This window comes from Nannospalax galili, unplaced genomic scaffold (assembly GCF_000622305.1).
Source record: "Nannospalax galili isolate Female #2095 unplaced genomic scaffold, S.galili_v1.0 scaffold34, whole genome shotgun sequence".
Lineage (NCBI taxonomy): Eukaryota > Metazoa > Chordata > Mammalia > Rodentia > Spalacidae > Nannospalax > Nannospalax galili.
In genome coordinates, this window is record NW_008338996.1 from 168,539 (window position 1) to 196,259 (window position 27,721).

At 43.2% G+C, this 27,721-nt stretch overlaps 1 protein-coding gene across 3 annotated transcripts in view; it reads right to left on the reverse strand.

Annotated features, from left to right (window-relative positions):
* Positions 1 to 4,878: 4,878 nt before the first annotated feature.
* Positions 4,879 to 27,721, reverse strand: part of Mrrf (mitochondrial ribosome recycling factor) — a 52,291-nt gene continuing 29,448 nt past the window's right edge. For 2 of the 3 annotated variants that reach the window (XM_008833437.3, XM_008833438.3), the window contains exons 6-7: positions 15,541 to 15,700; positions 4,880 to 5,723 (exon numbers count right to left, since the gene is read on the reverse strand). In XM_008833437.3, coding sequence (XP_008831659.1) covers positions 5,646 to 5,723; positions 15,541 to 15,700 — 238 coding nt within the window. In that variant the 3' untranslated portion in view covers positions 4,880 to 5,645. Of the gene's footprint in view, positions 5,724 to 15,540; positions 15,701 to 27,721 lie in introns of all 3 variants that reach the window. The other variant, XR_003849604.1, reaches the window with a different exon arrangement.

Here is a 27,721-nt window from a genome sequence, read left to right on the forward strand (position 1 = left end):
AGAAGCAAAAAGCATGCAGGCCTGTGATCTTAAATATGACACAGGACTCAGGCAGTGAAGATGTTGGGGTCTTGCTTCAAATGACCTGGCAGCAGACACATACAGCAGAAACTGCAGGAAATGCATGGAGATAAAGGAATGCAATTAGCAGGACACAGATAGACCACTCAGCCAAGATTCATCAAATCACCAAAAAACAAGGCTCTAGAAAGGCCAAGGGACAGCATTTTTGTGCTACATTTCCTGGATGTATTAAATGTGCTCTCTCAACAGACAACATTCTGCAGTCATACATCATGAATGCAGGGCACATATAGGGCAAAGCCAGCCTCCATCAAGGGCTTAGGGAGCAGGAGAGTCTTATTCACTGGTTCCAGTGGGGGAAAGATGTAGAAGCACTTTGGAAACTAAGCGGCACTCGGGGAATATCCCCCTGCAGCTGTCACTGCTGTGCCATTTTTCACCTCTTCAATTCTGCTCACTCCCTGGTTCTCAAACACATTTTAGAGAAGTTGCCAACCAGGTTGGGTGTGAAGACGTAATCTTTACTATCTCTGTAGCAGCTGCTTCTTCCGGGTTTACTAGGGCCAGGGACTGTGAATGCCATCTTAAGATTAGATTATTGTTATATATACGGCCAAACCACCTTCCAGACCCAAGGCAGAGTCACGCACATTTAGAGGAAGTGTCAGTGAAGCACAAGGATTAAGGACCCACTTCAAAGTTAGATCTGGGAGTAAAACTTCATTCTAGTGTGTATTAGGCTGTGTGACTATAGGCAAGTTAAATACCCCTTCTGAACATCAGTATACTCATATGTAAATATAGATAATAGCAGTACTTACATCCACTCAGATGAGTGTCAGTGCAGGAATACATGTTAAGGAGGTCTAGCATGGTACTGAGTTCACAGCAGGCATTCAATAAACATGTCTGCAGCTACAGGACAAAGAGCGGAATTCACCAGATCTTAGGCATCCTTCAAAAATTTCTGTAATTATATTTATGCATTTATTTATCATGTGTGCATGTCATGGCACACGTGAGGTTGGAGAACAACTTAAGGTAAGGAAGTCAATTCTCCTCCTACCTCATGGGTCCTAGGGATGGTGCTCACATCAGGCCAGGCTTGGTGGCAAGTGCCTTGACCTGCTGACCCACTGCACCAACGCTTTTTAATTATTTTCTTCCCCTTCCCTTTCCTTCTTTCTTTTTCTTGCAGCCCCAGCTGGCCTGGAACTCACTATGTAGACCAGACTGGCCTCAGTCTCATAGAGATCTGCCTGCCTCTACCTCCCAAGTGTGACATCATGCTTGGCCTTTTTTTTTTCTTTTTAGAGACATGATCTATAGCCCAGGTTGGCCCCTAACTCAAGGTGCTCCTTGCGCCTCAACCTCCTGAGTGTGAAATTACAAGCATAAGCCACCAAACCTGGTCAACAGGGGTCCTTTAATAATAATAATAATAATAAACCTCTTTAAATAGGAACATCCTCTAATGCACTGATTTAAAAAAAAAAATCATGGGCCTAAGAGTGAAGTACGTAACAGTAGATCTACAGCATGAAATAACTGCATGGCATTGAAAGAAGGAATTGTATCTGTATGTGCACACATGGACAGATAGTCATGGCTGTCTGAGGGTTAAAAAGCAAACCAGAACACGAACACAACAGCTTTCCTCCTTCCTTTTTATACCTCATTTTAAAGGGGGATAAAATTGGATAATTGTGAGAAAAATTTTTTTGGCTTTTAAAAATTGTGTGTGTGTGTGTGTGGTATATTTGAGTGGTCAAAAGCATGTAGCCATGTGTGTGCATGCAGAGGCCAGAGGAGGATGACAGGTGTCTTTCTGTCTCTCACTGACCTAGAAACTCATCATTTTGGCTGGGTGGCTGGCTACCTGGGATCCACCAGTCTGGCACCCCAATGCTGGGATTATAGGCGTTCATGTCTGGCTTCTGACCTTGGTGCTGAGTATTCAAACTCGGGTTCTCATGCCTGCATAGCAAACTCTCTTACCAGCTGTACCATCTCCCCAACCATGAGAAATTTCATTTTTAACTTTTCACATGTTTCTTACATACACGTAAACATAAACAGGCAGAAAAAACTTAAGAGTTTTTCATGGGACTTGGAGAATAACTGAACAGAGGAGGTAGTTTATACTTCTGGCAAGTGTGAGAACTTCCACATCCAGCTCTTCCTTTTGAGAGAGAGAACTGTCAGAGGGAGAAGGGGCTGGACTGCTCCCATACACTCGTTACTCAGCACATTCAAATAGGTAGTCTCTTTCTAGTCTCTGCCACCACAACCCCAGCACCCAGAGCAGCAGGGCCACTCTTTGCTAAATGTCAACTGAAATAGAGCAATCAGCTGAAAGCCATTTGCTGAGCCGCCCTGGGCTTGGGCTTTCCTTTATTCATTTATCATGATATACGGCTTTGGCCAACACACACACAGGACAGAAATTGTTGACATGTGGAACCCAAGTACCGAAAATCTTTCATTCCCTCTTCTCTCCCTCAACCCCCCGTCTGTTCGCCAAATAAGTTTTTGTTTATTTAAAGACTACAGAGGATTTGGCTGTTAAGAACCAAATGCCTTTGGAGTGGAGTTACAACATAATTTATCATTTCCTCTGTTTATTAAAAAATCCTGCATCTTTGAGAAGCGCATTTGCAGTGAGGGGGGATTTTGACCACTCACAAAATCTGCGGCAAAGCCCCTGCCATGTGGTTGCCCTGTTCTACCCTGACTGACTTCCCATTGATCTGGGGCTCTGGGGATAGGTAAGCTGGTAGGAGGGCATGCCAGTTCCTTTCATCCTTGGCATAATCCTGACCTTGAATCCTCACTGGCTATTTCACAGCAGGGTCAACCAGCATGAGGAGAGGCAACAGCAGAACCCTCATTACCCAGCACCACAGAGTGGAGGGAGTCAAAGAGGGAAGAAGAGTTGGATGCTACCTTAGAGGAGTGTGGTCAGGCCCTGCTGCCACCCAAGTTCCATCTTGAAAGCAGCAGTGTAGTAGCACTGGAACAAACCTTTCTGTTCAAGACACGGTAACAGCAAGTGAGTTCACTGTGGTGGCACTGTGCAGACAGAGGCCACAACCTACCAGTTTTTGCATAGCACACAGCATAGTACCTGACAAACAACTGGTGCTCACTAAATGCTTACAAGGAGGCAGGCGGCAGTGGCTTCTTCTGGTTACTGCTACTGAATACATGACTGTGCTGGGAGGGTAGCCACCGGGATGCTGCAGAGCGGAGGAACACTCCCCACATCCTTCCCTCTGTCTGCTCATCTTCATGCTTCCTTCATAAGCCAGTAAACCTGTTTCCCAAGTCCTGTGAGCCATCCTAGCAAATTAACTGGATCAAAGAAGGGGGCTGAAGCCTCAGCAGTTAAGAGCACTGGCTGCTCTGGCAAGACTGGGGTTTGAATCCCACCACCCATATAGTGGCTAACAATCATTCATAACTCCAATTCCAGGAGATCTGACGCCCTCTTTCTTTCCTCTGCGGGCAATGCACAACACGGTGCACTTACACACATGCAGGCATAACACTTATACACATAAAATAACAACAAATAAATACAACTTTTAAAAAAAGAGGATTGAGCCAGGCGTGGTGGCGCACACCTTTAATCCTAGCACTCAGGAGGCAAAGGCAGGCAGATCTCTGTGAGTTCAAGGCCAGCCTGGTCTACACAGGACAGCTGGGCTACAGGGAGACCCTGTCTCAAAAAGACAGAAAAAAAAAAAAAAAAAAAGATTGGAACTATGCTTGAGTGGTTCAGCCTTGTGACAGACATCAGAGATGGGAGCATCTTTTCAGGGATGAGTGTGGGCCCTACACTGTTTTTAAGTAGATGCATCAGAACTGAATTACAGTACAAGACACCCACCAACTGTTGACACACCCTGGAGACACAGGAGTAATTCACAATGAGTATAAGACTATGTTAAGAAAAAGGTTTTTTTCCTCTAACCTTAGTGGAAAGAGTGAACTTTTGAATCAGGCATCAATTTGGTTTTTATTATTTTATGTGTATGCATGTTATGCTCATATATATGTAAATGCACCTGTGTCATGCAGTGCCCACAGAGATCAGAAGAGGGCATCAGATCCCCTGGAACTGGAGTTAATAGACAGTTGTTAGCTGCCATGTGGGAATCAAATCCAGGTCCTCTGCAAGAGCAGCCAGTGCTTTAACCTCTGGCTTTGCTGCTCCCTAGCTGTGAGATGCTGTGCAAACTTTATCTCCTTGTAAAATGAGAAAAACAATGAATAATGAAAACTATCTTTCCAACTCCATTATTTTGGGAGGCTTCATTGCCTAATACTGTCAAGTTTGTTTTCCTGTTATAAATGCAAGTGATATACATCTGTGTAGTTTCCTGTGACTATTACAAATAATACCTAAAAATGAACCCAGCTCATGTTAGCTATATTATAAATCAACTAAATGAATGAAAAAAAAAAATGACCGAGGGTAAAAAACTAACTTAACCTGCCACTCAAAAGCCAGGCCACAATGGGATCAGTGACATCGCTTAGCGGCACTTGCCAAGTTGAAGGACTTGAGTTCTATCCCCAAGTCCCACATGGTGGAAGGAGAGAACCAACTCCTGCGAGTTGTCCTCTGACCTCCACATGCATGCTATGGCATGTACACATTTGTGTGCACACACATACAAAGAAAGGAAGGAAGAAGGGAGGGAGGGAGGGAGGAAACAAAGTTAAAGAAAAAGATTGGACATAACAAACCACTGACCTATTTATAAGACAGGGCCAGAGGAAAGGTATCTCATTACCAAATAAATGCTGGCAGAGACAGGAGTGGGAAAGTGACAGACAGAGAAGAAAGAAGTCAGCATTTTCTGAGTAGCTATTATGTACATTTTATTCATAACACAAATACATGGACAACTTCAAGTGTTCCTGTGAGTCAGTCTCTCCAGGTACTATGTCAAGATACAGACGAGGAAAAACAAAATCAGAGGTTCAAATCAAAGCAGAAGACAGAGACTAAAAGCCCAAAATGGAGCCCTAGGTGGGGGGGCAGAGACTTCTCAGAGGATATGATATCCACCATAAACAGGACTAGCTGATGAGGAGAGGAAAAGGGTCCAAGCAGAAAACAGCAGTGTGAAGACGATGGAGAGGAAAAAGCACTATTCTCAGTTGCTTCACATACAGGTTTTTGGAGCTCTTCCATTTGGACCACTCTACCCTTCCTTTGTGGTTGCCATTTTTCCAATTTATTTAGGTTTTATTGTTACCAGTCAGACTGAAGTCCAAACATGAGTCGAACACAAGGGGCAGGCCTGCAAGGAGGCTGCAGCAATGAGAAGCAGGGTGCTAAGCCTGCCGACGGTCCCAGTCTTATCCCTGGTGACGTCACAGTCAAGACCATTGCCAGGGTAAAGGTCGTCTACCAGCAGCAGTGCCTCTGAGGGATGCCACACCAGAAGGCTCAAAGCAGAATGGGGCTAGGCAGGGAAACGAGAAAGAGACTCGGTAAGTCTGGGCATCCCACTGGAAGGCTGGAGAGGGTGGTGGGAGGTGCCAGTCTGTCACCTCTGGGATGACCAGAAACCAGACTCTGGTGTGTGGCTGGGACTGATGGATTTTCATCCCAGGAGTTCTTTGGTCTTTACTGCCAGATGCCTGTCCAGCTCTGTGACTGTGTCGTCGGCCATTTGGCTGATCTGCAAGAACACAAAAGGAAGCACATTGACAACTAGGGCTGCGATGGGGCAGGGGAACTAATGTTCCAAATATGCAAAGGTTATCTGGGAAATAACGACACTGAGAAAAGTTCACATTAACTGAGCATAAACCAGGTACTGCATTAAGAAATGTATGAAGAGGGGTTGGAGAGATCTCTCAGTGGATAAGAGCACTGGCTGCTCTTGCAGAGGACACGGGTTCAGTTCCCAGTATCCACATGGTGGCTAACAAATACCTGTAACTCCAGTTCCAGGGGATCTAACACCCTCTTCTGATCTCCACAGGCGCTGCACGACATGGGTGTACTTAAATACATGCAGGCAGGCAAAACACTTATACACATAAAATGCAAATGAATTTTTTAAAAATGAGATCTATGAAGAAAATTTTGGTGATTCCTAACAACAGTCCCATGAGATAGATAAGACTGTTCCCAACGAGAAAGTCGAAATGTCAAACTTTAATACACAGTCGTCCAATTGTACGTGCCAGCATTTCAAACTGTCATATGATTCAGAAAAGCCAGCCTATCTGACTCCTGAGGAGCCCTAGCTTACACCTCAGCTACTCTATTACAGAAGGCCTTCATGGTCAGATAAAAAGAACAGTAAGAGCCCAAGGTCAAGCAAAAGACAAATGCCTTTTAAAAAGATGAAGCACATCTGGTCAACAAACATGGAAAATTCATAGACACTGAAAAAACGTAAATTAAAACAAGATACAGTTCAGCTATCGTAGTTAACTAAATTTGATGCTGTGGTTTCTAATTACAATATTCAATACCAGCAAGCTACAGCGAATGGATAAACTCTTATCACAGGTAGGAACTCAAATGGTTGCAAATGTTCATACTATTTGGCCACAAATCTCTCAGTGGGGATACTATCACATGATTATGATCTGAACATAAAATTCTTAAGATGCAAACATATCCCAGGTTTATTTTTTAATCTTTAAAAAATTAAAATTCATGTGCATGTGTGTGTGCCTGTGTGCATTTATGTGCACTGTGTGTGTGTGTGTGTGTGTGTGTGTGTGCGTGCATGCGTGCGCCTATGGAGTCCAGAAGAGGGCGTCAGAGACCCTTTGGAGTTACAGGAGTTGTGAGACACCTGATGGAGGTGCTGGAAACTGAACCCAGGTCCTCTGCAAGAGCAGTATGTGCTCTTAAACACAGCCACTTCTCCAGCTCCCCTGCATTACTTTTAATAGTAGAAAAAAACATCAGAAAATCTAAAGTTACAGGATGGGGAAAGATGTGAATACTTGTAGTCATTACAAATCGCTGAGCACCAATTTCTCAAGAAGAGGACACACACGACCAACAACCCAGTATCTAGTCCCGAATGCCTGAGTGGTCTGTAACAAACACGAGCTACACTTGTAATTGGAAAAACCCTTTTGAAAAATGTTTCCAGATATTTCAAATATCATGGAGACATGTTCATGTTATCCTTCAATTTAAGAAAAATCAATTCAAGATCCAAACTTCTGTTTATGTATCTATAGGAGAAATGATTTTAACAAAAAGTTGCATACTTTTAAAATTAGAAGGACACCTGCCAAAATATTAACAGTCTAACTTGAAGTGATGGAAAGACAATGTATTATTCATGTCTGTACTGGTCACATCCCACCAACCCAGGACATGACACATATCAAGTTCTCAGAAGTATTTACTAAGTGGAAAAGTATTAAAGTTTTCTGTTTTTCTGTACTAAGTATGTATGTCTTTCTAAGAATGAAAACAATATAATTCAGTAGGGGTTGCAGACTCTCTCTGAAGCCTAAATGGCAAGGTTGAAATGAAGGCAGGAAGCTTAGGCAGAATGCTTTGAGAGCAACAGCAAGGTGCCCAGGATCTGTATGCTCAGCAGCGCGGCAGCTGCTTGACATCTTTATTTGCCGACCACAGGCTTTGGCCAGGAATTAGGAATTAAATGCACTGTTTGAAAGAGTTGAAACTAAAAGGGACTTGCAGCAATTGGTCCCAGACAGGAAGGTGGCCAAGTTCTCATCATAGCAAAAACTACACGTTGTTCAGCCGAAAAAGCAAAGCTCCCAAGGTTGCCAGACATTCGGAAGAGTGGCTGGACTCAGAATGGCAGCTTCCTCCTTCCTCAGTCACAAACATTTGAGATGCTCAGGTCCCTGCAGTTCCTAGCATAGGGTGGGGAGCAGTGCCCAGCAGCATACCAGCACCACACCAGCACCACAGGCTGCCAACCAGGGGTGACCAAGGCCAAAGGCTGCAGTGAGGGTATCAGGACAGAAGGATGGGGAGATGAGAGAGACTATCTAGGTAAGAATCTGGTAAGATGAGAGACTGTGCAAGTCACTTTCACACCTCTAGGTCTGTTTCCTCGTCTATCCAATGAGGAGGTCAGCCCCATCCTCAGAGAAAAGTTAAGCAAAACCATGAGCATACAAGTACGCTTTAAACTGGTTATCTGCTATGCAAATGTTGGCTGCATTACTGTGACTTTTACGTCACTTTCTGACCTCAAGCTAGTCTATCAATAAAACTATTTACTAGCTTTTTCCCAGATTCTAAGTACAAAGGGCCCTTGGGAACAATCTACCTGCAGGTTCATTGTTTCCGTCTAGACCAGACTTCCTAAAATACGGATGATTAATGACAATATCAGCACCAACAGCTCCTATCACCAAGTACTTCTACACATCAGACCTACATTAACATTTTACAGGCATTCTTCACATATTCCACAGGACATATGAAATGTCTCCGTTAGTGTATTTTCACCTACCTGTTGCATAAAAGTTTCTACTGAATACAAGGATGTCTTTTGTTACTTCATTCCCTGAAATCCAACCATCCCACATAACCCTAGCAAGTAGAACAGGTATCGTCCCCATTTTACAAAAAAAAACAAACCAAGGTGACCTTGGACGGAACAGGAAGTGCTCTGCCTGCTACCTTTTTATGTACTATGGGCTGGACAAAAACCCACTCACCCCTGATGGCCAGTTTGACAATCCTATTCCATAGCACCTGGCCTACTTTCTCAGTCCAGCCATGTGTTAGGGTCATTAAAGAGTTAGTCCCATCTCCTTTAAAATCACAAGGTCAGGGAATAGAGTGGAATAGACAAACAAGGTGAAAATTACCATCGACCAGGAACGTACTAGTTACTTCTAAGTGTGCATGCCTTCTAGCCCTCATAATCAATCCTGTGGCAGAGGCATAGACTATCCCACAAAGATAAGCAAAGAGACACACAGATTTCCTGGCATACACATCTGGGGAATAAAAGAGCTAGAATTTGAATGTAGGCCTGCCTGATTCTAAAGTAAGAACAATTTCCACTATCATACCCTGCCTTGCAAGGATAAGATCATTATCATCACCACCATCACCACCATCATAACCACCACCACCACCATCATCCTCACTACCATCATTATCACCACCACCACCACCATCATGATCACCACTACCATCATGATCACCACCATCATCACCACCACCAACACCATCATGATCACCACTACCATCATCATCACCACCACCACCACCATCATCATCCTCACCATCATCATCACTGCCACCAACACCATCATGATCACCACTACCATCATGATCACCACCATCATCACCACCACCATTATCATCCTCACCATCATCATTATCACCGCCACCAACACCATCATGATCACCACCAACATCATCACCACCATCATCATCACCACCACCACCATCACCATCATCACCACCACTATTATCATTAGCACCATCATCATCATTGCACTTGTTGGTTACAAGTTCAGAAGGATGGAAGGCAGGGACCAGAGAAGGGGGTAACAGGAGGACAGAATGCAGGCTTGCATACAAGCCATTCGTCATGAGGACTGTCTTGCTGGGTCTGGCTTCCCTGCCTGCCGTTGTCTTAGGGTTGTCCCCTCCCTAGCCCCACTAGCACCCAGCTCCACTCATTTCAGAGTTGCCCTGTTTCTCAGAGAGAGGCAGTAGTGAAAGGATCTTGGCCAGAGCCACTATGGTTCCTGCCAAGTTCCTGCTGAATGCTCAGCAGGCCCATTTATAGCAAACTAAAGCTTAAGTGAAACAGCAGGCTGGCAGATGTAAGAGTCCAGAGCTGATGTTCCCTAGTCCTGAAGTAGAGCTGGCCTGGGCTGGGGGCTGGGAAGTTTGGAGGGGCTGAGGGAGTTTGGGGTCAGATACAATAGCTGAGACAGAACCTACAGCTGAATCATTTCAGTCTTACACATCAAAGATGAAAGAAACATTGCTAGAAAAACATTTCAAATAATCTGATCTTGAAAGAATCCTGGAACATGATTTTAAAAGAAAAGTCAATTTCACAAAAAATACAGGGCTGTTCATAATTTCATCACCTGAAATGACCACTTCTAATATTATTTTGATACGTACAAACTGTCAATCATTGTATGTCCATGTGACTTGTTAAAAAAAAATGTAATTGTGGGGTTGGGAGAGATGGCTTGGTGGTTAAGAGCACTGACTGCTCTTGTAGAGGACCTAGGTTTGGTTCCTAGCACCCACATGGCAGCTAACTATCTATAACTCCAGTTTCAGGGGTCCCAATGCCCTCTTCTGGCCTTCATAGGCATTGCATACACAGTGCACTTACATGCAGGTAGTATGTTCATAAAATAATAAACATAAAAAATTTTAAATGTAACTAGAATGTTGTACAGTCCACTATTTTAAAAATACTAAAGTGTAAAAAATGTCCATGTCAATGAAATATTTCATAACTCCTATATAAATTCCAATGAATGGCTATAAGAATTGTTTTTCCTCTGTTAGATATTCAGACACTTTCTCGCTTTCTATTATTAAACATAATATTAATGATATACAACAGCCTATACATGTCAAGAAATTCTTGAAGCCTCTCTTGGATAAATTTCCAAGTTATGAATCAGAACTATTATGGACTTGGGGCATATACTGGCATACTAGTCTCTAAAAAGGTTATATAAGATTTATATTAACAATAACAAGTTGTTCTCTAGAGAGTGGAAGTAAAAATGCTTTGAAGACAATCAACAAATTTTAAGCTCACATTAAAAATCTTTTAGTTCATCCACGTATCGGTGGACATACCTGTGTCCTAGTACTCAGGAACCTAAGATAGGACTACCATGAGTCTGAGGCTAGACTGGACCATACAGTAAGTACCAGGCCAGCCAGGGCTACATGGCAAGGTGCTGTCTCAAAACAAACCGAAATCTCAGTTCAAGTGTTAAGACCTAGAAAACGTAAAATACCCTGGGCATGGTGGTGCACACCTGTAATCCCAGTACTCAGGAGCTAGAGCAAGAGCAGCATAAGCTTGAGGCTAGCTTGGGCTACACAGTTAATTTGAGGCCACCCTCAGATACACAGGGAGACTATGGGGGAGCGGTAAATTTGAAACAATACACAAATCCTAAAAACCCAAAGTGATCTAGGCAGTATATATGAAGATCCTTAAAAAGATGCATTTCTGGGTTGGGGTAGAGCTCAGTGGTAGAGCACTTGCCTAGTACGTGAAAGGATATCAGTTCAATTTTCAGCAATGGGATAAAAACAACAACAAAAAAAAGTCTGTGCACTTCTCTGTTCAGTAAGTCCATACTTGGTATGTTCTACCCTACGAAAACACAAGGATTTACAATGAAGATATTCACTGCAACCTTACTAACAATTTTTTAAATATAAGTTTAAAAAATTTTAAATATCTAAAAAGGTGAATTACAGATGAACTATTTGGCAATCATTAGAAATGGCCATTTGCAAAAAGCTTTTAAGACACATAAAAGCTATAGTCTTTTTTTATACCAAATGAAAAATTAGACCTAGATGCAAAAATTTATACATACTGTATATACTCAAATTTATTTAAAACTATGTAGGGGAAAGAAAGAACTCTTCCGAAATGCTGAAAGCAGTTGCCTCTGCGGTAGGGGTTTATGGGATGATTCTTGACCAGATTTTTTAAACAGTCTTCGTATTTACCATTTTTTATAATGAGCAGATATTACTTTGATAATCAGACACAAAAGTAAACAAATAAAAATTTTAAACTGTTGATGAAGCAACAATCAGCCAGCAGGCTTGTTTATAGAAAGCAAAACAAAAACAAAAACCCACACCAAAAACTCCTTTGGTGCCTTCCGAATAGAGAACAAATGAGGAGCCTCCTGCCCAGGCTTCAACCACATGACCTAAGTGAAGTTAGGAGTCAGCAATGAAATGACGTCTCTGAGGCAGCAGTGAAATCGTCTCTAGCACAGACTTTTCACTGGAAGCCTGATGATACTGCACATAAGAATTCACAAATCTGCTCAGAGACAGCCTGAAAAACCTTACTAAAATGTTGACAATGGCTGTCTCTAAGAGATGATATGTCAATGACTTTCTGTGTTCTTTATCACAGTAAACATGAATTGGTTTAGTATCAGAAAAACAAAGCTTTGCTTTGAAAAGATAATAAACAATCAGAAGCAATGAAAGGCAAAAGTGCACTCTGAAGAGAAGGGGCACGCAAGCATCAATGAGCAAAGGCTTCTGGCAAGCTCTCTGCCAAGTGGTTTTAACAAGAGCACTGATTATCGAGCATTCTTTCTTCTTTAAGGAGCAAGGACTCTGCGTCCTAAGACAGACACTCTAACCTGCTTAGTGAAGACAGTCTGGGAGGCCTAGGAGGGCCACAGTTACTACCATGAAAGGACAGAAAGGCCAGGTGTCCACTGCAAAGATATAATTCCCTAGGGTACAGACCAGCAGCAGGTTCTGAGGCCTGATCAGAGAAGGCCAGCCTAATCTAGGACTGTTCCTTTGAGCTGACACAGAAGATGGCAAGAGAGGAGACTTGCAGGTTTAAAGGTTAGGAATCCTTATGGTGCTTTCTAGCATCCCAGGAACCCCTTCAAAGCAGAAATTACCAAACCATTTTTTTTCCCTAAAGATAGGGTCTCATTATGTTGCCCTGGCTTGCCTGGAACTCTCTAAGTAAACCAAGCTGGCCTCACACTCATAGAGATCCACCTGCCTCTGCCTCCCAAGTACCAGGATTAAAGATACGCACCACTAGAAAAGGCTCAAACCCTCTTTATAGAAAAAATAGAGCCAACGGGTCAAACTCCTCTGAGGACCCAGGACATCAGGTACAGAACAATTTCTTTCTTTTGTATTATAAAGCTTCTAAAGGTCCTTCTCTTCAGAGTATGCTTTTGCAGGATTATCATGGGAGCTTTTTAAAAATACATGTTTGGGGGCTGGAGAGATGGCTCAGCAGTTCAGAACACTTATTGCTATTTAAGAGGACTCATAAAGGTAGACTGCAACCCCTGTAACTCCAGCTTCAGGGAGTTGCCCTCCACTGGACTTCACAGGCACCTACATTCACACACATCTATGTACAAAGACCACACATAAACAGATAATTAAAAAATAAAAATAAATTTTTAAAGAAGCTCCCCCCCCCAGCATTCTAGACGGACATACAGAATCATAAAATGCGGGGGGTGGGGGTAGGTGTGGAGGCAGAAGTGGATCTAAATGCCAACAAATTATATTGTATGAAAATCACAAAAATCTAATCAAAAATACCAAAAAAAAAAAAAAAAGGTAGGAACAAGGCCTAGGAATTCATTAAAATTCCCTCAAGTAACTGTTGGCTGGCCCACAACAGGCATGTTAACTACTGGTCCAGAATGGAGGTAGCTAGTCACTTCATATCTCCTTCAGGGGTACCCCAGAGCTCATCGTGCTCTGGTTCCTTTCCTCCTCCATTCCCATCCTACCCTATCACTTTTCAACTTTCCTAACAAAATACTTCCACTGTGCACAAAGCAGCTTTGGGGCCCACCAAGACTTTATATGACCCTAACCCTAAGCCTAACCCTAACCCTAACTGCTCTCATTTCCTCTCCTAAATCCTGGTAAATTTCCCTCCTTCCCTCACTTCCCCATGACACTGCTCAGGCTAAGGCCAATGCCACTTCCTGGCTGGATTTCTGTGACGTCTCCCAGCCCCTGGTTTTGTACTCCCTCCCTACAATGTTTTCTACCTGACCACTACAATCATCTTTCATAAGCATACATGTGATCTCACTATCTGAAAAAGAAAATCTTTCAATAGAGTTACTGTATGAAAACTGCCTGGGAACCATTTAAAAATTCCTGGGCTCCACTCCAGATTTCTGATTTAATCTCTGGGAGTTAGCCTCAGATAGCTGTACTTTTATTCTCTCTCTCTCTCTCTCTCTCTCTCTCTCTCTCTCTCTGTGTGTGTGTGTGTGTGTGTGTGTGTGTGTGTGCGCACACATGTGTACACATGTATTTATGTGGGAATACAGTACACATGTATGTACACAAGCATGGAGCCCCAAAGTTGACATCGGCTATCTTCCTCAACTGCACTCTATCATATTTTTTGAGACAGGATCTCCCTGAACCTGGGCGCTCACCAATTTGGCTAGACTGGCTGGCCAGTGAGCTCCAGAGTCCTCTTGCCTTCACCTCCCAGTGTTGGGATTATGGGTGGCTACCTCCATGTCTGGCTTTTTCACATGGGCTGTGGGGATCTAACTCAGGGCCTCATTCTTGCACAGCAAGCACTATATTGATAGAGCCATCTCCCCAGCCCCCAAACACCTGTATTTTCATAAGTATAAAGTATTATTCATCAAATAGTCACACATACCCCTCAGACCCTCCTTGAACACATGTGATTCCATGTAATGGCACTATCAGGCTTGGCTGGTGTTTTGGTCAATGGGATGGGATTAAGTGCAACTGCTTCAAACATGCTTAGGTTGTTAAAGACTTATGGTCCTGTATCTGCTGTTGCCAAGGAAAGATGCTCCAGGAAACTTGCTGACTATAGAAAATTATGAGATATATAAAGCGTACTTGAGCCCAATCCATGATCACAAGCTGAGCTCACAAAGCCCAACCTAGAACACCTACGCCTCAGCTGGCCACAGAAACAGGAATAAGAAATAATGATCTGATACTGCAAATTATCATTTGGGGTAGCTGGTTATTCAGCATTATTGTGGTCACAGGTAACAGATACAGATGCACAGCCAATGTGGGAACTCTCTGGACATGTTACATTCAAACTCCTCACCCTGGTTCATAAGACCTTCTATGATATGGCCAGTCTATCTTCTAACTCATTCCCTAGACTCATCCTATAATCAAGCCCCCTAACTTGTGGAAAAGGGTCTTTTATATCTCCACACCTCTGTGCATGCTGGTCTTCTGTGCCCTGCTGCTCTCACTACTTTACTCCAGGAGCATCACTACTCGGCATAGTGAGAACATAGATTCTCATCTCTCAACAATCAGAAACCAGACAGGATAGCACTAGCAATTAGCTCTAAGATCAGTCTGCCTGAGTTTGGACCATTAGCAGGCATCTCGAGGACTTTACTGAACCTCAAAGTCTCCTCATATCTTACAGTTCTGCTGCTGTTGTTTCAGTGCTGGAGACTGAAGCCAGGGCCTTGTGCACGCTAGGTACTTGGCTATACCTACGGCCCCCACCTCAGTTTTGTAGTGATGAGGAGAAACGAAGTGTTGAGCACAAAGCCTGGCACACAGTCAAAGATCAACAGCATCTTATCCTTTCCTGTGGATCCTTCCAGAGTTCAGCTTGTGGTTAGACCTAGAATACAGACTTAGTGTTGATCATGTGGACCAGAGACATTGTGTTTTAACTGTCCTTGCTTGAGACGTGAGCACATGGGCTCTGTGGGTGTCATTTACATAAATGCTCCATCTACTGGTAATAATACCTGTTTCTCTATGAGCCTAATGGTGTCCTCTGAAGTCTTGTCCTTTGATTTCTTCAGCTTATTCATCGCACTGGTACGAACCTTCCGTAAATTGTCTTTGGCCTTGTTGGTGTTCTGTTTGGCCAGTTTCACCAGCATTTCTCTGTGCTCCCTGGTTACTCTGACAAAAGAGCAAAGGGGGAAAATAAGTTCAACAAAATCATTCTAGTAAGACCTCTAGCCAAGAACATAACACCACTCTGTCCACTAGCTCATAGTAACTTGGCTCTTCATCAACTCATGTTCTTCACATTCCTAACAGACACCTATGGACATGCTCACTGTAAAGTACAGCTCCTGCTGAGTTACTTGGGAAGAAACAGTAAGAGAAGGAGCCAGAGAGGATGTGAAGACCTGGAGTCAAAACTGATCATGACACTGGCAAGGTTCATATACATCCTCTCCGAAAAGTTCCCAGCTATCTAATGAGATGGGGGTGGAAAGAGACTAAATAATGTGACTCTATGAATCCCTCAGCACTGACCCTGGCATTTTAAATGCTCAGTAAGAAGGAACCAATAAGTCACAATTAGTATTTCACTCCCACTAAAGACAGCAATCAAATGAATAATGCTATAGAAATGACATTATCTCTAAATCTCTACGTCACCCAAAACAAATAGCAATTTTACTTATAAATCACCTCAAAAATAACCAAGACATAACGCAGACCCCACTGAAACATGTAAGAGCCACTGCACAGTTGACTGTCAGAAAGTACCTATGAAAGTATCTAGCATCATAAAGGCTTGATAAGTATCTATTGTTATCATTAACATCCTCATCATAACCAAAGTGAGCATAAGCTGCTGGGAAAGGTTTATTTACAATGGTACAGTAACTACATGAAATAGTTACTAGTCTACATTTAATCATCATGATAACCTAGCAAAGGAATCCAGCATGTCTGCCTGCCTTCAATTCTCCATCCTGTACAAAGCAAGTGCTTAGTCTCTATCAAAACCAGTGCCGTGGCTAAGGTAATGGATTCGTAGGAAGGCAAGAGACCTCCGTCCAGCTCTTAAAGAACTTAGCTAGAGAGGCAGGAAGGGATTTATAATAGAGTCTGAGAAACGCAGTGGTAAGGGAGGTGGGGAAAGAAAAGGCGGCATGGAGGGAACAGCTCAGTCCACCAGGAACTCTCCAAGTGTAGGGGACAGGCAGCAGGGGAAGATGTTCCTGTAGAAATGGGATCAGGTCTGCTCTCTGCTGCTTTGGCTCTCTCATCCTCATAGGTCAGAGCAGGAATGCAGACCCCACCCTGAGGTCAGGTTACACAACATGTGAAATATGAGTATAAATGGTGAGCATCACCCAGGGCAGACACTTTCAGAGGCAGTGTGTGCTCTCCATGTGCCCAAGTCACTGCACAAGCTGAGACAGGGCTTCTATCATTTCAGGTGCAGGATGACTATAATGAACAGAACCTCACACACAACATGACAAATATACTTTTACTCTTACCAGCCATGGAGAGTTGAGAGATTGCTTATTACTGCAGCATAATTCACACTATCCTAACTACTACATCTTGCTAGATCTGAAGAGTAAGCCCATATTTCCAGTACTAGCAAGGGCAAGGGGATTGCATGTGCAAAAGCACTGAGGTACAAAGAAACTGTTTCATTTGAAGAACTGGATGGGGTACAGATTTTTAAAAAGGAGAAGCCTAATAGCATCATGAACTCATTTTCATAGTTGAAGAAATAAAGCCAAAAGAAGTGTGTAATCTTTTTGCTGCTGTTTTTTGGTTTGTTAGAGGCAAAATCTTGTTATGTAGTTCAGTCTCACCTGGAAATTATGATCCTTCTACCTCAGTCTCTCGAGTGCTGAGTGCTATGATTACAGGTATGGTGCATTATTCGAAATCAAACCTACAAGAGCCAGTCTCAAAAGTCATTGATCAGTCTTAATATAACAAAATTCCTCAGCTCTGACATGGGCATCACTGGCAAATGCTTCTTAACCCTATTAAGGACACTCCCAAGTTCTGGGTACATGCTCAGCTTGGACTAGTATTGAGTACATGCTGAACATTTTGTGGCACCTACATACTACTTTCTCTGATGACAAAAACATGAAAGAATTTTGAGTAAGAACAACCTCTGAAGACAAAGTAGACAGCTATGTCATGTTACCTCCTCAATCCTCTTCAAACTCCTCTTCAAATCAGGATACCCATTTTCAAATGAAGAAACTGAGACTCATAGATTTAAGTGACTGGCCCATGGGCCTGAGTGACAGGACTAGGATTCAAATCCAGATCTTTCTGGCCTGTACTCTTTGGCCTACTCTATGCTGCCTACTCTTACAATGTATCTCACATCAATCATGCACTTCTGCTTCCGGGGAAAAAGCCTTCAAAGTCCGTAATATGAATCTTGGGGCTGAAAAGGACAAAACCACCATGTGAGGAGTTTAGGGATTTGGATCAGATCTTGTTACTTTTATGGTTTTTAATTCACTGAACAAAAATCATGCTGACATGTTTAAGTCTCTTTTTTGTTTTGCCAAAGCATATGTCAGTATAAGGAAGGAACAAGAAAATTAAAACTTGATCCACTGATTCAAAAAACTTAATCCTGCTGAAATACTAGGAGGGGCAGAAAATAAATGAATCTGAGGCTGGAAGAAACCTCCTAAACCTCTCTAAAAAGATCTTATTGAGGATTTCAATCTTGTATTTCATACATAATTTGAAATAGGTATTCCACTGTTGAGAAACCTTTAATGAAAAATTTTGACCAACCTTTCACTGCTTGCTTTCTTCAACATATACATTTTTAAAAACATAAATTTAGACTCAAAAACCTTAACAAAGATTATATGAAAATGAAATCCTATTTGGCTGTAATACAATGTATTTTTTGTATTTATTAATGTAAATGTTATATCACCATTCCATTAATACAGGTTTTTAAATGTAATTGATTGTGTCTAATTATAACTGACATTGTCAAAAATATTTGTTTCAGGATTCAAATACACAAGCAGTTATTAAAAAGAAATAAGGAAAATGAGGGACGCTCAGGAAGGACAGGAAAGAAGCTGGGGACGCTGGGCACGAGAGGGGCCAGCAGGAGAGGGCAGATGCATGCTGGCTCGGTGCTGAGCTTGTGCTGCATAGGAAGCACCAGAGGAGACACTCAGAGTGACAGCAAGGCAATGGTTTTGAAGTCAGACAGGTTTCACTGCCATCTCAGCCCTCAGAAAGTGGTCCATGGGCAACGTGCTCAATCATTCTGAGTCTGTGTCCTTGCCTCAAAGATGAAGATGAAAAAGGACACATTATAGGGTGATTCAGAGAGGCAGAGACAACAAAGACAAAGTACCAATAAAGACAGCAGCATATAGTAGTCTCAAATAAATGATAGTGTTTATGAATGTCTTAATCAAACATTTAATTACTTCCTCATGAAGCAATAAGGGCACATCTGCTTTAGAAAAGAAACATACTGCAGTATATTATGGAAATATTTTAATCCCTCTCCAGACCAGTGATTAATATACATCTGGTCATCTGCGGCTCACATTCATGACAGAGTTCTGAGGGTGCACTCGGGTTTGCACTCCAGGTTCCTGAGCACCAACTCTGCACTGGTGTGCATTTGCTTAGCACACAATGGCTGAGCTCCTTGTGCTCCATGCCAGATCTTGGGCCAGGGCGGCACACAGCAGAAATGAGGCAGGCCTGGTCCAACTTTCCCAGAGATTCAGTCAAATGGTAGAAAAAACTTACTAACTACTGCTAAGAAAAACCGTGACTGCTGCTAGGACTGTCTTTGCAGGGAGCATGCAGATGCTAGCACAATTTATCTGCCTTGGGGTCTAGAAACTGCTCAGCAGACGCACAGCAATGTCACACCCAGAACAGAAAGGGCATTTTGTGGGAAAAGCACAGTGGGGGGTGTGAAGGGAGAACATGAGGCTGGTAAGGGCACATCCGGGTTAAACTGGTACTGCAAGCCTAGAGTTTTCAAATTCTTTTACCAAAAGTCTGGTTTCATTAAAAAAAAAAAAATCAAGGCACAGTACCCATTTGATGAGGAAGAGTGAGGGGAACTTTCAATCCCAGGCTACAAAGCTCAGTAGGCTCCGCCCTCGCTCGGGCTACTACTTGGAGGCTGAGTGAGTTAAGCAAACTATTTTAAACTCTGAGCCTCGCTTGGTCTTCTGATCTGGAAATAAAAACCCAAATAGAACTGCACCTCTGTTTCACTTCTGAGAGGCTAGACAAAATGAACACTTGGGAAGGAGTCGCCCAAGCCTGACAGAGAGAGTCAGTGCTCAGAGGAGGTGGCCTATCTTTCATTGTTGCTACTGTTTAGGTTTTGGCAACTCTTGAGACATCTTCAAGTAGTGAACAAGTTTATTCCAAAAGAGTTTTCATCAACACAGAAATGACAAGGCCAAGCTCCATGCCTCAGCAAGGTGACTTTTCTAGATCCAACATTGCTTCAGCGTCTGTTCCAACACTCACTCATTTACCCACTCAGTCTACGGCTTTATTTAGGAACCGTTTACTGGGTACCTATTACATTATGGCAGAAGCAAGGGATGTAACATTAACCACACAAGTGCCTTAAGGAAGGCAGTTCTTGAACAACACACAGCTAGTCACTAAGCAATAATTAGAGTAAGCACCATAAGGACATACAGAGTTCTATGAATGTAACTGGCAGAGGGGGTCTGATCAAGCTTTCCTAGGACCCAAGAAACTAAATATGAAGATATTTATGGTAAATACTTAGTTTAAGACGAAGGGGGGTGTCATCGGAGGGAATGTCATATGGAGAATAAGGACACCACTCCTGGACTGACGAAGGGCAGTGTGACTCAACAGAAAGAGGGTGTAAATATCCAAAATGAGGAGACCACACAGGCTCTTCAATACCATATGGAGTCATGCATGTAATGGATTATTATTCAGCCTTCAAGAGGAGTATGATTCTGATACATGCTACACACAGATAAACCCAAGTGAAATAAGCCTGCCTCAAAAGGACAAACACTGTATGACTATGTACATGAGGTTTCTAGAGTAGTCAGATTCACTGCGGCAGAAAGAACAGTGGTTCCCAGGGTGGGGAGGGGGGACGTTTTTTAATGGCTGTAGCTTTAGTTTTTTAAGATGAAAAGCATTCTGGCAACTGGTGCACAACTATACAAATGCACTACTTAACTATACACTTAAAATGACGAGTAAGGTAAAAATATTCTTTAATCACAATTTTTAAGGGGGAGGAGTCCTAGCAGACTGTTTCCATAACACAAATCAGTGTGAGGTTCAGGAGGCAAAGGAAACCTGACTAGACAGCAACATGCAAGCCAGATCTTAACAGAGAGAGACCATGCAGAAGCCCCTGAGCAGGGAGCTGGAAACTCAGCCTGCAGCAGCCTCTTAGCTAGGTGATGAAGCCAGCAGCCTTTTCCGTTGGGGTCAGGGAGCCTCCTAGCACGAGGCAGGGGTTTTGGCTGAGCTGGCAGGGTCACACTTTGTTTGTACAAACTTGGCCAGGCAGGTCTTCCAGTAACATCCTGGATGGGGGCCTTCCTGCAAAATTCCTTGAGCATGTTCCCATGACAATAAGAAGAGGGCATGCCCCTCTAGTAACTAACAACAGAGAAACCACTGGTTCACATACTTCCCATTGTCTCTACCAAATGGGGCACAAAGCTGCACACCACCAAAGAGAGCCCTGCCAAGCTGGGGCATTAGAGTAAAACCCACTTACGATGTGACAGGCATAATTTCAGAAGGATCTTTGGTCACTTAAAAAGTAGCTTTAAACACAGAATGTGCTTTGAAGCCAAGAAGACTTGAGCTAGGCTCTGAGCTCTGCCACTTGTTAGCTTTAGAACTCTGAGTGTGCTGTTCAACCTCTCTAACTCAGTTTCCTCATGTTCAGAATGAAGTGTGGCTATTACTAAGGCGGATGCAAGGATTAAATGGAACGATGGGTGGCATGGGCTTGGCACACTGCCAGCGCATGTGCACTGCAGGAGCTCAATGCAGGGTGGTCATACTCTTATTCTTACTACAGAATCTCCAGGACTTGGGGGCAATAGGATGTGAGTGGTAAGGGAGAAAACACATGGAAAGAATTTGGTTCCTTGAAGCTTGGGAATGGATGGTGAGCAGCAAAAGACCAAGGGCAGAGGGCCATAGCCAGTGGCACAGGCCTGTAATTTCAGTTATGTGGGAAGCTAATGCCAAAGGATTGCCAAGTTCAAGGCCTGCCTAAGCTACAGAGGGAGTTCAAGGCTAGTTGGAGAAACTTTGTGAGACCCTGTATCAAAACAAAAAAGAGGAAGGCTGGGATACAGCTCAATGGTCAAGCCTTGCTTAACATATGTGAGGCCCTTGGTTTAATCCCCAGCACTAACAATGGGAAAAAAAAATTAAAGACAGGAAGAGAAGGTAGCAACATGCAATGGGGTGTAGGGGCCACTGCTGCTCTTCTAGTGGTTGCAGGGAGCAGGCTAAGAAAGAAGGCAGCCAGGGAACAGAATATCAAAACTTATTTCTAACAGTTCCAGAAAGCTTGCCCCTCACTGGACTGCTAGGAGACTTCCCCCCAGCAGGAGCACAGACCTGCAATCAGCAGCAGACATACGCCCTGCTTCATTGTTTGCTGGTGGGAGCTGCTCAATGCTTTGGGGCCACTTGCCCTGAAGGAAATGTTTTTATTTGTGTAGCCCAGCCAGATTTCCTATGTTTCTAAGTACCCTACCTCCACCCCTCCCATTAACCCATCTTACATACATTAATGTCTCATAAAGACACCAGAACAAATGAAATCATACATTTTGGAAGGATTTCTACCACCTCTAATAATTTCAGCTCTATTTGGGCATACAACTGGCCACCTACTTTCAAAGGATTGATATGTGACTGAAGGCTGGATAAGTCCCAGAGAGAAAGACAAAGAAGCTGGGGTTCAGGTCCTAACTCTTACTGCCAGCTAACAGACTTTGATTAAGCCACTGGTCTTCTCCTCAGCCAAATGGACAGGAACCCAAGCCCTGGACTAAGTGGACAGAGCCCTTGCTTTAGCTCCCACATACATGAATGAGCTCAAGTTTGTTAGCCAAAGAGACCTGATTCTTCTGCTTTACTACTTACAAGCTGAGTAACTGTGGACACTCATTTTCCTCTCTGAATCGCACAAACACTGGTTATATTACATACTTGCATATTACTACATTGCTAAGCCCTGTTCCAGGAGCTAGGTATATATCAATGAATAAATAGACAAAGATCTTCCTCTCTCTTCTCAAGTGAGAGAGAGAGACATAGTAAACAAATAAATGTGAAAAGACAAAGCTGGGCACAGTGGCATGTATCTTTAATCCAGTACTCATGAGGTAGAGGCAGGAGGGTTTCTGTGAGATGACATAGCAAGTTCCAGGCCAGCTGGGGCTACAGGGAGACGCTGTCTTTAAAAAAAAAGAGAGACATAAGTGCTACAAAGGAAATAAAGCAAGACATGAAGGATCTTATTACCAGTGGGATGGTAACAGGTTCAATGATACTTAGCTCATCACCTGGGATCACCTGCTCTGCTTCAGTAACAATGACAACTATAGAGCTCTTTCAAATCAAACTCTGAGCTGATGCGAGCTATATGCATTAGCATAGTAAATGTTACAATACTCCTATGGCATTAGTGGTATTACTACCTGGGTTTTACAGATTAGAAAACAGGTTCAGAAAGATTGAGCAACCTATTCAAGCTCCCGTTAGACCTTGTCTGAGCCCAGGATGGCCTGACTCCTGAATATCAGTCTTCTGCTATACTTTCTCCTTGTTGGTTAGACAAATCTAGCAGTTAGTCTTATAAGAGCATTGTACATTAAGACTGGCATACACACACACACACACACACACACACACACACACACACACACACTGCACTATGTATTATTAGCAGCACAAGGAGAAAAAAAATAAATATTCAAAGCATAGTTTCTACTGACCACACATATCAGTTTACATCATTAAAAAAAAAGGTGGATTATCTTAAGTCATAAATCTGGAAGGATATATAGTCTAAGCAGTGGTTACTTCTAGAAAGGATGCTTGAGCAATAGTAAATTTTTTTCTTAGTATAGGACTGAACTCAAGGCTTCCCACATGCTAGGCAAGTGTTTCATCTAAGCTATGTCCACAGTCCTTTTTTACTTTTTTGGGGGGACGGGGAGGCAGATGAAGGGAGCAGGGTCTTGCTAGGTTGCCCAGGCAGGCCTTGAACTTGCAATCATCCTGCCTCAGCGTACTAAAGACTTGAATTACACGCTTGTCCCACCAGGCCTGGCTTAAACATTTCTTTTTGTATTTCTGCAGGATTTAAACTTTGGTGATAAATGTGTATTTTTTCAACTACAAGAGATGAAAACCATTTATCTGATAGATAACAATCCAACAGAGTGCATAAAGAACTCTTACAACACAGAAAGAAAAGACAAAAGACCAATGAGCAAAGGGCTTAGATGATTTCCTAGAGAAGATACAAGTGGGCAAGGAGTGTGAGCAGATGCTTGGCATCGTCGGCATTCTGAGAGACAGATCAAAACCACAGAGACAGCACTCTCTACCCATCAGGATGGTGACAATAAAAACAACAGATGTTGGTAAAGAATGGAGAACCTGGAACCCCAATTTGTTGTTGACAAGAATGTAGAATGTTTAGTCCCTGTGAACAGTTGGGAAGTTCCTCAAAAAGTTAACCACCGAGTTACCATAAGGCCCCATGAGTCCAATTCTGGGTTTATATCCAAGAACATAAAAAGCACAGTCATTCAAGAATTTGTACACTAATATTCACAGCAGCACAATCCACAAAAGCCCCAAAGTAGGAACAAAACAAACGTTCATCTGAGGAATGGATAAGTAAAATGTAGGGGACATATCCATAGATAAAGTATTACTTGATAATAAAAAGAATAAGTACCCATTGATGTTATAATGTGGGTGAATCTTCAAAACTTTATGCTAAATAAAGTCAATTAAAAGGCCTCATAATCTATGATTTCATGTACATGAAATGTTCACAACAGTAAATCTGAAGACAGAAAGTATAGGCCCAGAGCTATCCCCAGAAGGAGGTTTGGGGGACAACAAAGATGACCACTAGTGGGACAGCTTCTTTTTGGAGTGGTGTTGAACATACACTAAACTGGTTGTGCTGATGGCTGGCTGCACCCCTGTAGGAGACATACTAAAATCCAGAGTCTACACTTGCAGTGTGGGAATTTAATCTCAACAAAGCTGTCAAAAAGCCACAGGCCTCCCTAGTTCAGCACTCAGGCTGCCTGCCTCAGGACAGCAGCTAACACTTATTAAGCCCCTACAGAAAAGGTCACAGGAGGCCAGACAATAATGTTGAAACTGACGATGGCAATAAAAAGAAAATCACAGGAGGGACAGAGGCAGGGCTCAGCACTTGCCAGCCAAGATGACAGCTTGAGTTCCGATCCCCAGAACCCCCATAGAGCTGGACACAGTAGTGCACCCAATCCAGCAAACCTCTATGGAGGATGAGAGGCAGACAAGAGGACTGCTGGAAGCTCAAGGGCCAGCCAGCCTGGCTCACACAGCAGAGAGCAAGAGACCCTGTCTCAAACAAGGTAGCTGGGGAGGACCAACACCTGAGGTTGTCTTGACCTCCTCAGGTATACACACATGGCTGTTCTCATTCTCATACCCCAACCCCCCGAACTTTCCTTCTCCACTAACATCAGACTTGCACTGCAATCAAACAGCCCCGTCAACTCTGCCTCCTCGCCTTCCTCCTTCACAGGCTCATCTCTCAATCTATCTTCATGAAAGTGCTGCTGTTAACAATTTTACAGATGAAGAAAATAGGGCTCAGAGAACTGAAATCTCTTGCCCAGGCACACATAAGTACTTTATTGGTTTTCTTCTCGCGGTTTTCCTCTAGCTCTGTCGTGGCTCTGCCTGGCTACATAGCAGTTTCCCTCCCCATCCAACTCTGCTGGGAACCATCCTACCTTGCCTTACCCTGCCTGTTTTCCCTGGGGATCCCCCCCAGGAGAAACCATCTGTTAGTATGGAGGGAATGTGGAAGTCAGCCTGAGGGAAAGGTAACCCAGACCTTTTATTGCTTTCTGGGAAACTCTCTGGTCTGATTCAAAGAGGAATTCTCCTTTGATCACCTCAGAATTTTGGGTCTCAGGAAGAAGCCTAGGAAGGCATCAGGTTTATTGGCCAGCAATGCGCAGTGAAACAGAGGGAGCTGATGATGAGAAATAGTCAGTGGTGAGGCTTGGGGAACATGTCACTGGGCAGAGTGCCAAGGACAGCCAGGGTCCCTCACCTTTACCAGAAACTAAAGCTAGCTTATACCATAGACAGAACTAGTCTCCAGACTTTCTCATTTGGGATATACCTTCCAGGGGGTCGTGCTCACTGTAATTCATATTCAAAGAAGAAACCAAGTGCTTATTAACAATCAAACTACAGTGCTCCTGAGCAACTTAAATTCCAAGATAATTACAACATAATGACTCAACTCCTCCCATCCCTAAAAGTGGAGCAAAAATAGAAAAAAGCCATGAGCATGAGGCTGGGAGAGGGATTAGTGAGGAAAAGAAGAAAGAAAGCACTAAGGACTAAAAGAGAAATCAGCAAACAGAAACAAAAACAGTCTTCACTTTACTCCCACATAACTGGAAAAAAAAGGCAGTGTCCAAGAATTGCTAACTAGGGAGAATTAGACCAAACACTGTAAGATGAAGGAATTGAAGTGTATTAACTACCTGTGACATGCCTCACACAGGAAGCCTCACATAACATCCTATTACTCCTCAAAACCATTGACAGGTATCTTCATTTTACAGTAAGGCTAACTTGCCTAAGGTCATTGCTGTGAGAGGTACACAGCTCGGATTGCCCTCCCAAGAACTGGCTCTGAGGAACACAGATACTTAACAGCCTCTAGCTCCCAAACTGTCAGATCCTCTGTTACATTCATGTAGAGATCATGACAAAAACCACATTCTCTAGGCTACTTTTAGCCAATGACCATGCATGGCTAAAACAAAGAGGGAACTAACAAAGAGGGAACTCCTCCAGGAGTGAGCTCTGTGCAGGATCACCCCAGCAGCCTGGCTGTGGCTTCCTCTTAGCTACACTGCAGTAAGTCTCCGCTCTAATCTTTATCCTTTTCTCTTTTCAGACCTGGTGTCAGATCCAGGCTGTCTGTATCTGCCCCTCTCCCTTCTCTTTCAGAGGTGTCCCCGCACATCTCCCCCACATTTGATTCTTCCTCTGTTTCTCAGAGATTCCAAGCTGACATCCTCCTATGGCAGTGCAAATGGGGATATAGTTTGGTGGTAGAGCATTTGCCCAGCCATGTGCAAAGCTCTAAGGTCAATCTCCAGTGCTGGGGCGGGAGGGAGAGCATTTATGTTGGCAGTGCTGGCTGAGGATCAAACCCAGAACTTCACACATGCTAGGCAGGTGCTCTTTCACTGAACTATACCCTGAACCCAAGACCTCTCTTTAAAAATTTTCTTATTACCTTTACTTTTTTTTTCTTTTAGAGATAAGGTCTCCCTCTTAGCTGGCCTGGAACTTGCTATGTAGATCAGGCTGGCCTCAATCTCACAAAGATGTGACTGCCTCTGCCTCCCAAGTGCTGGGACTATAGGTGTGTGCCACCACACTAGGCTTATTACTTTTTATTTACTTGTTTTGTATGCACATGTATATTGGGGGGTGATACATATGTGAATGTGTGGAGGTCAGAAGACAACTTGTGGGAGTCAGTTTTCTCCTTCCACCATAAGGATCCTGAAGATCAAACTGAGGTCATCAAGCTGGGTGGCAGGTACCTTACCTGCTGAGCCATCTCGATGGCCTAAGTCCCCTCTTTTTAAATTTACATCATAGCCATCAACAAATCCTAACAGTACTTCCTTTAAAACTCATCCAGAATCCAAACACTTGTTAGCAACTCTGCACTATCACAACACTAATCCAAGGCCACCATCATCTCTTGCCTAGATTATTACAATAGTGTCTAAATGATCCCTAGCTTATTCTTTGCTTTCTTACAGTGTAATCTTCAAAACAGCAGCCAGAATGATCCTAAGAAAATCAAAGCCACATTACTCC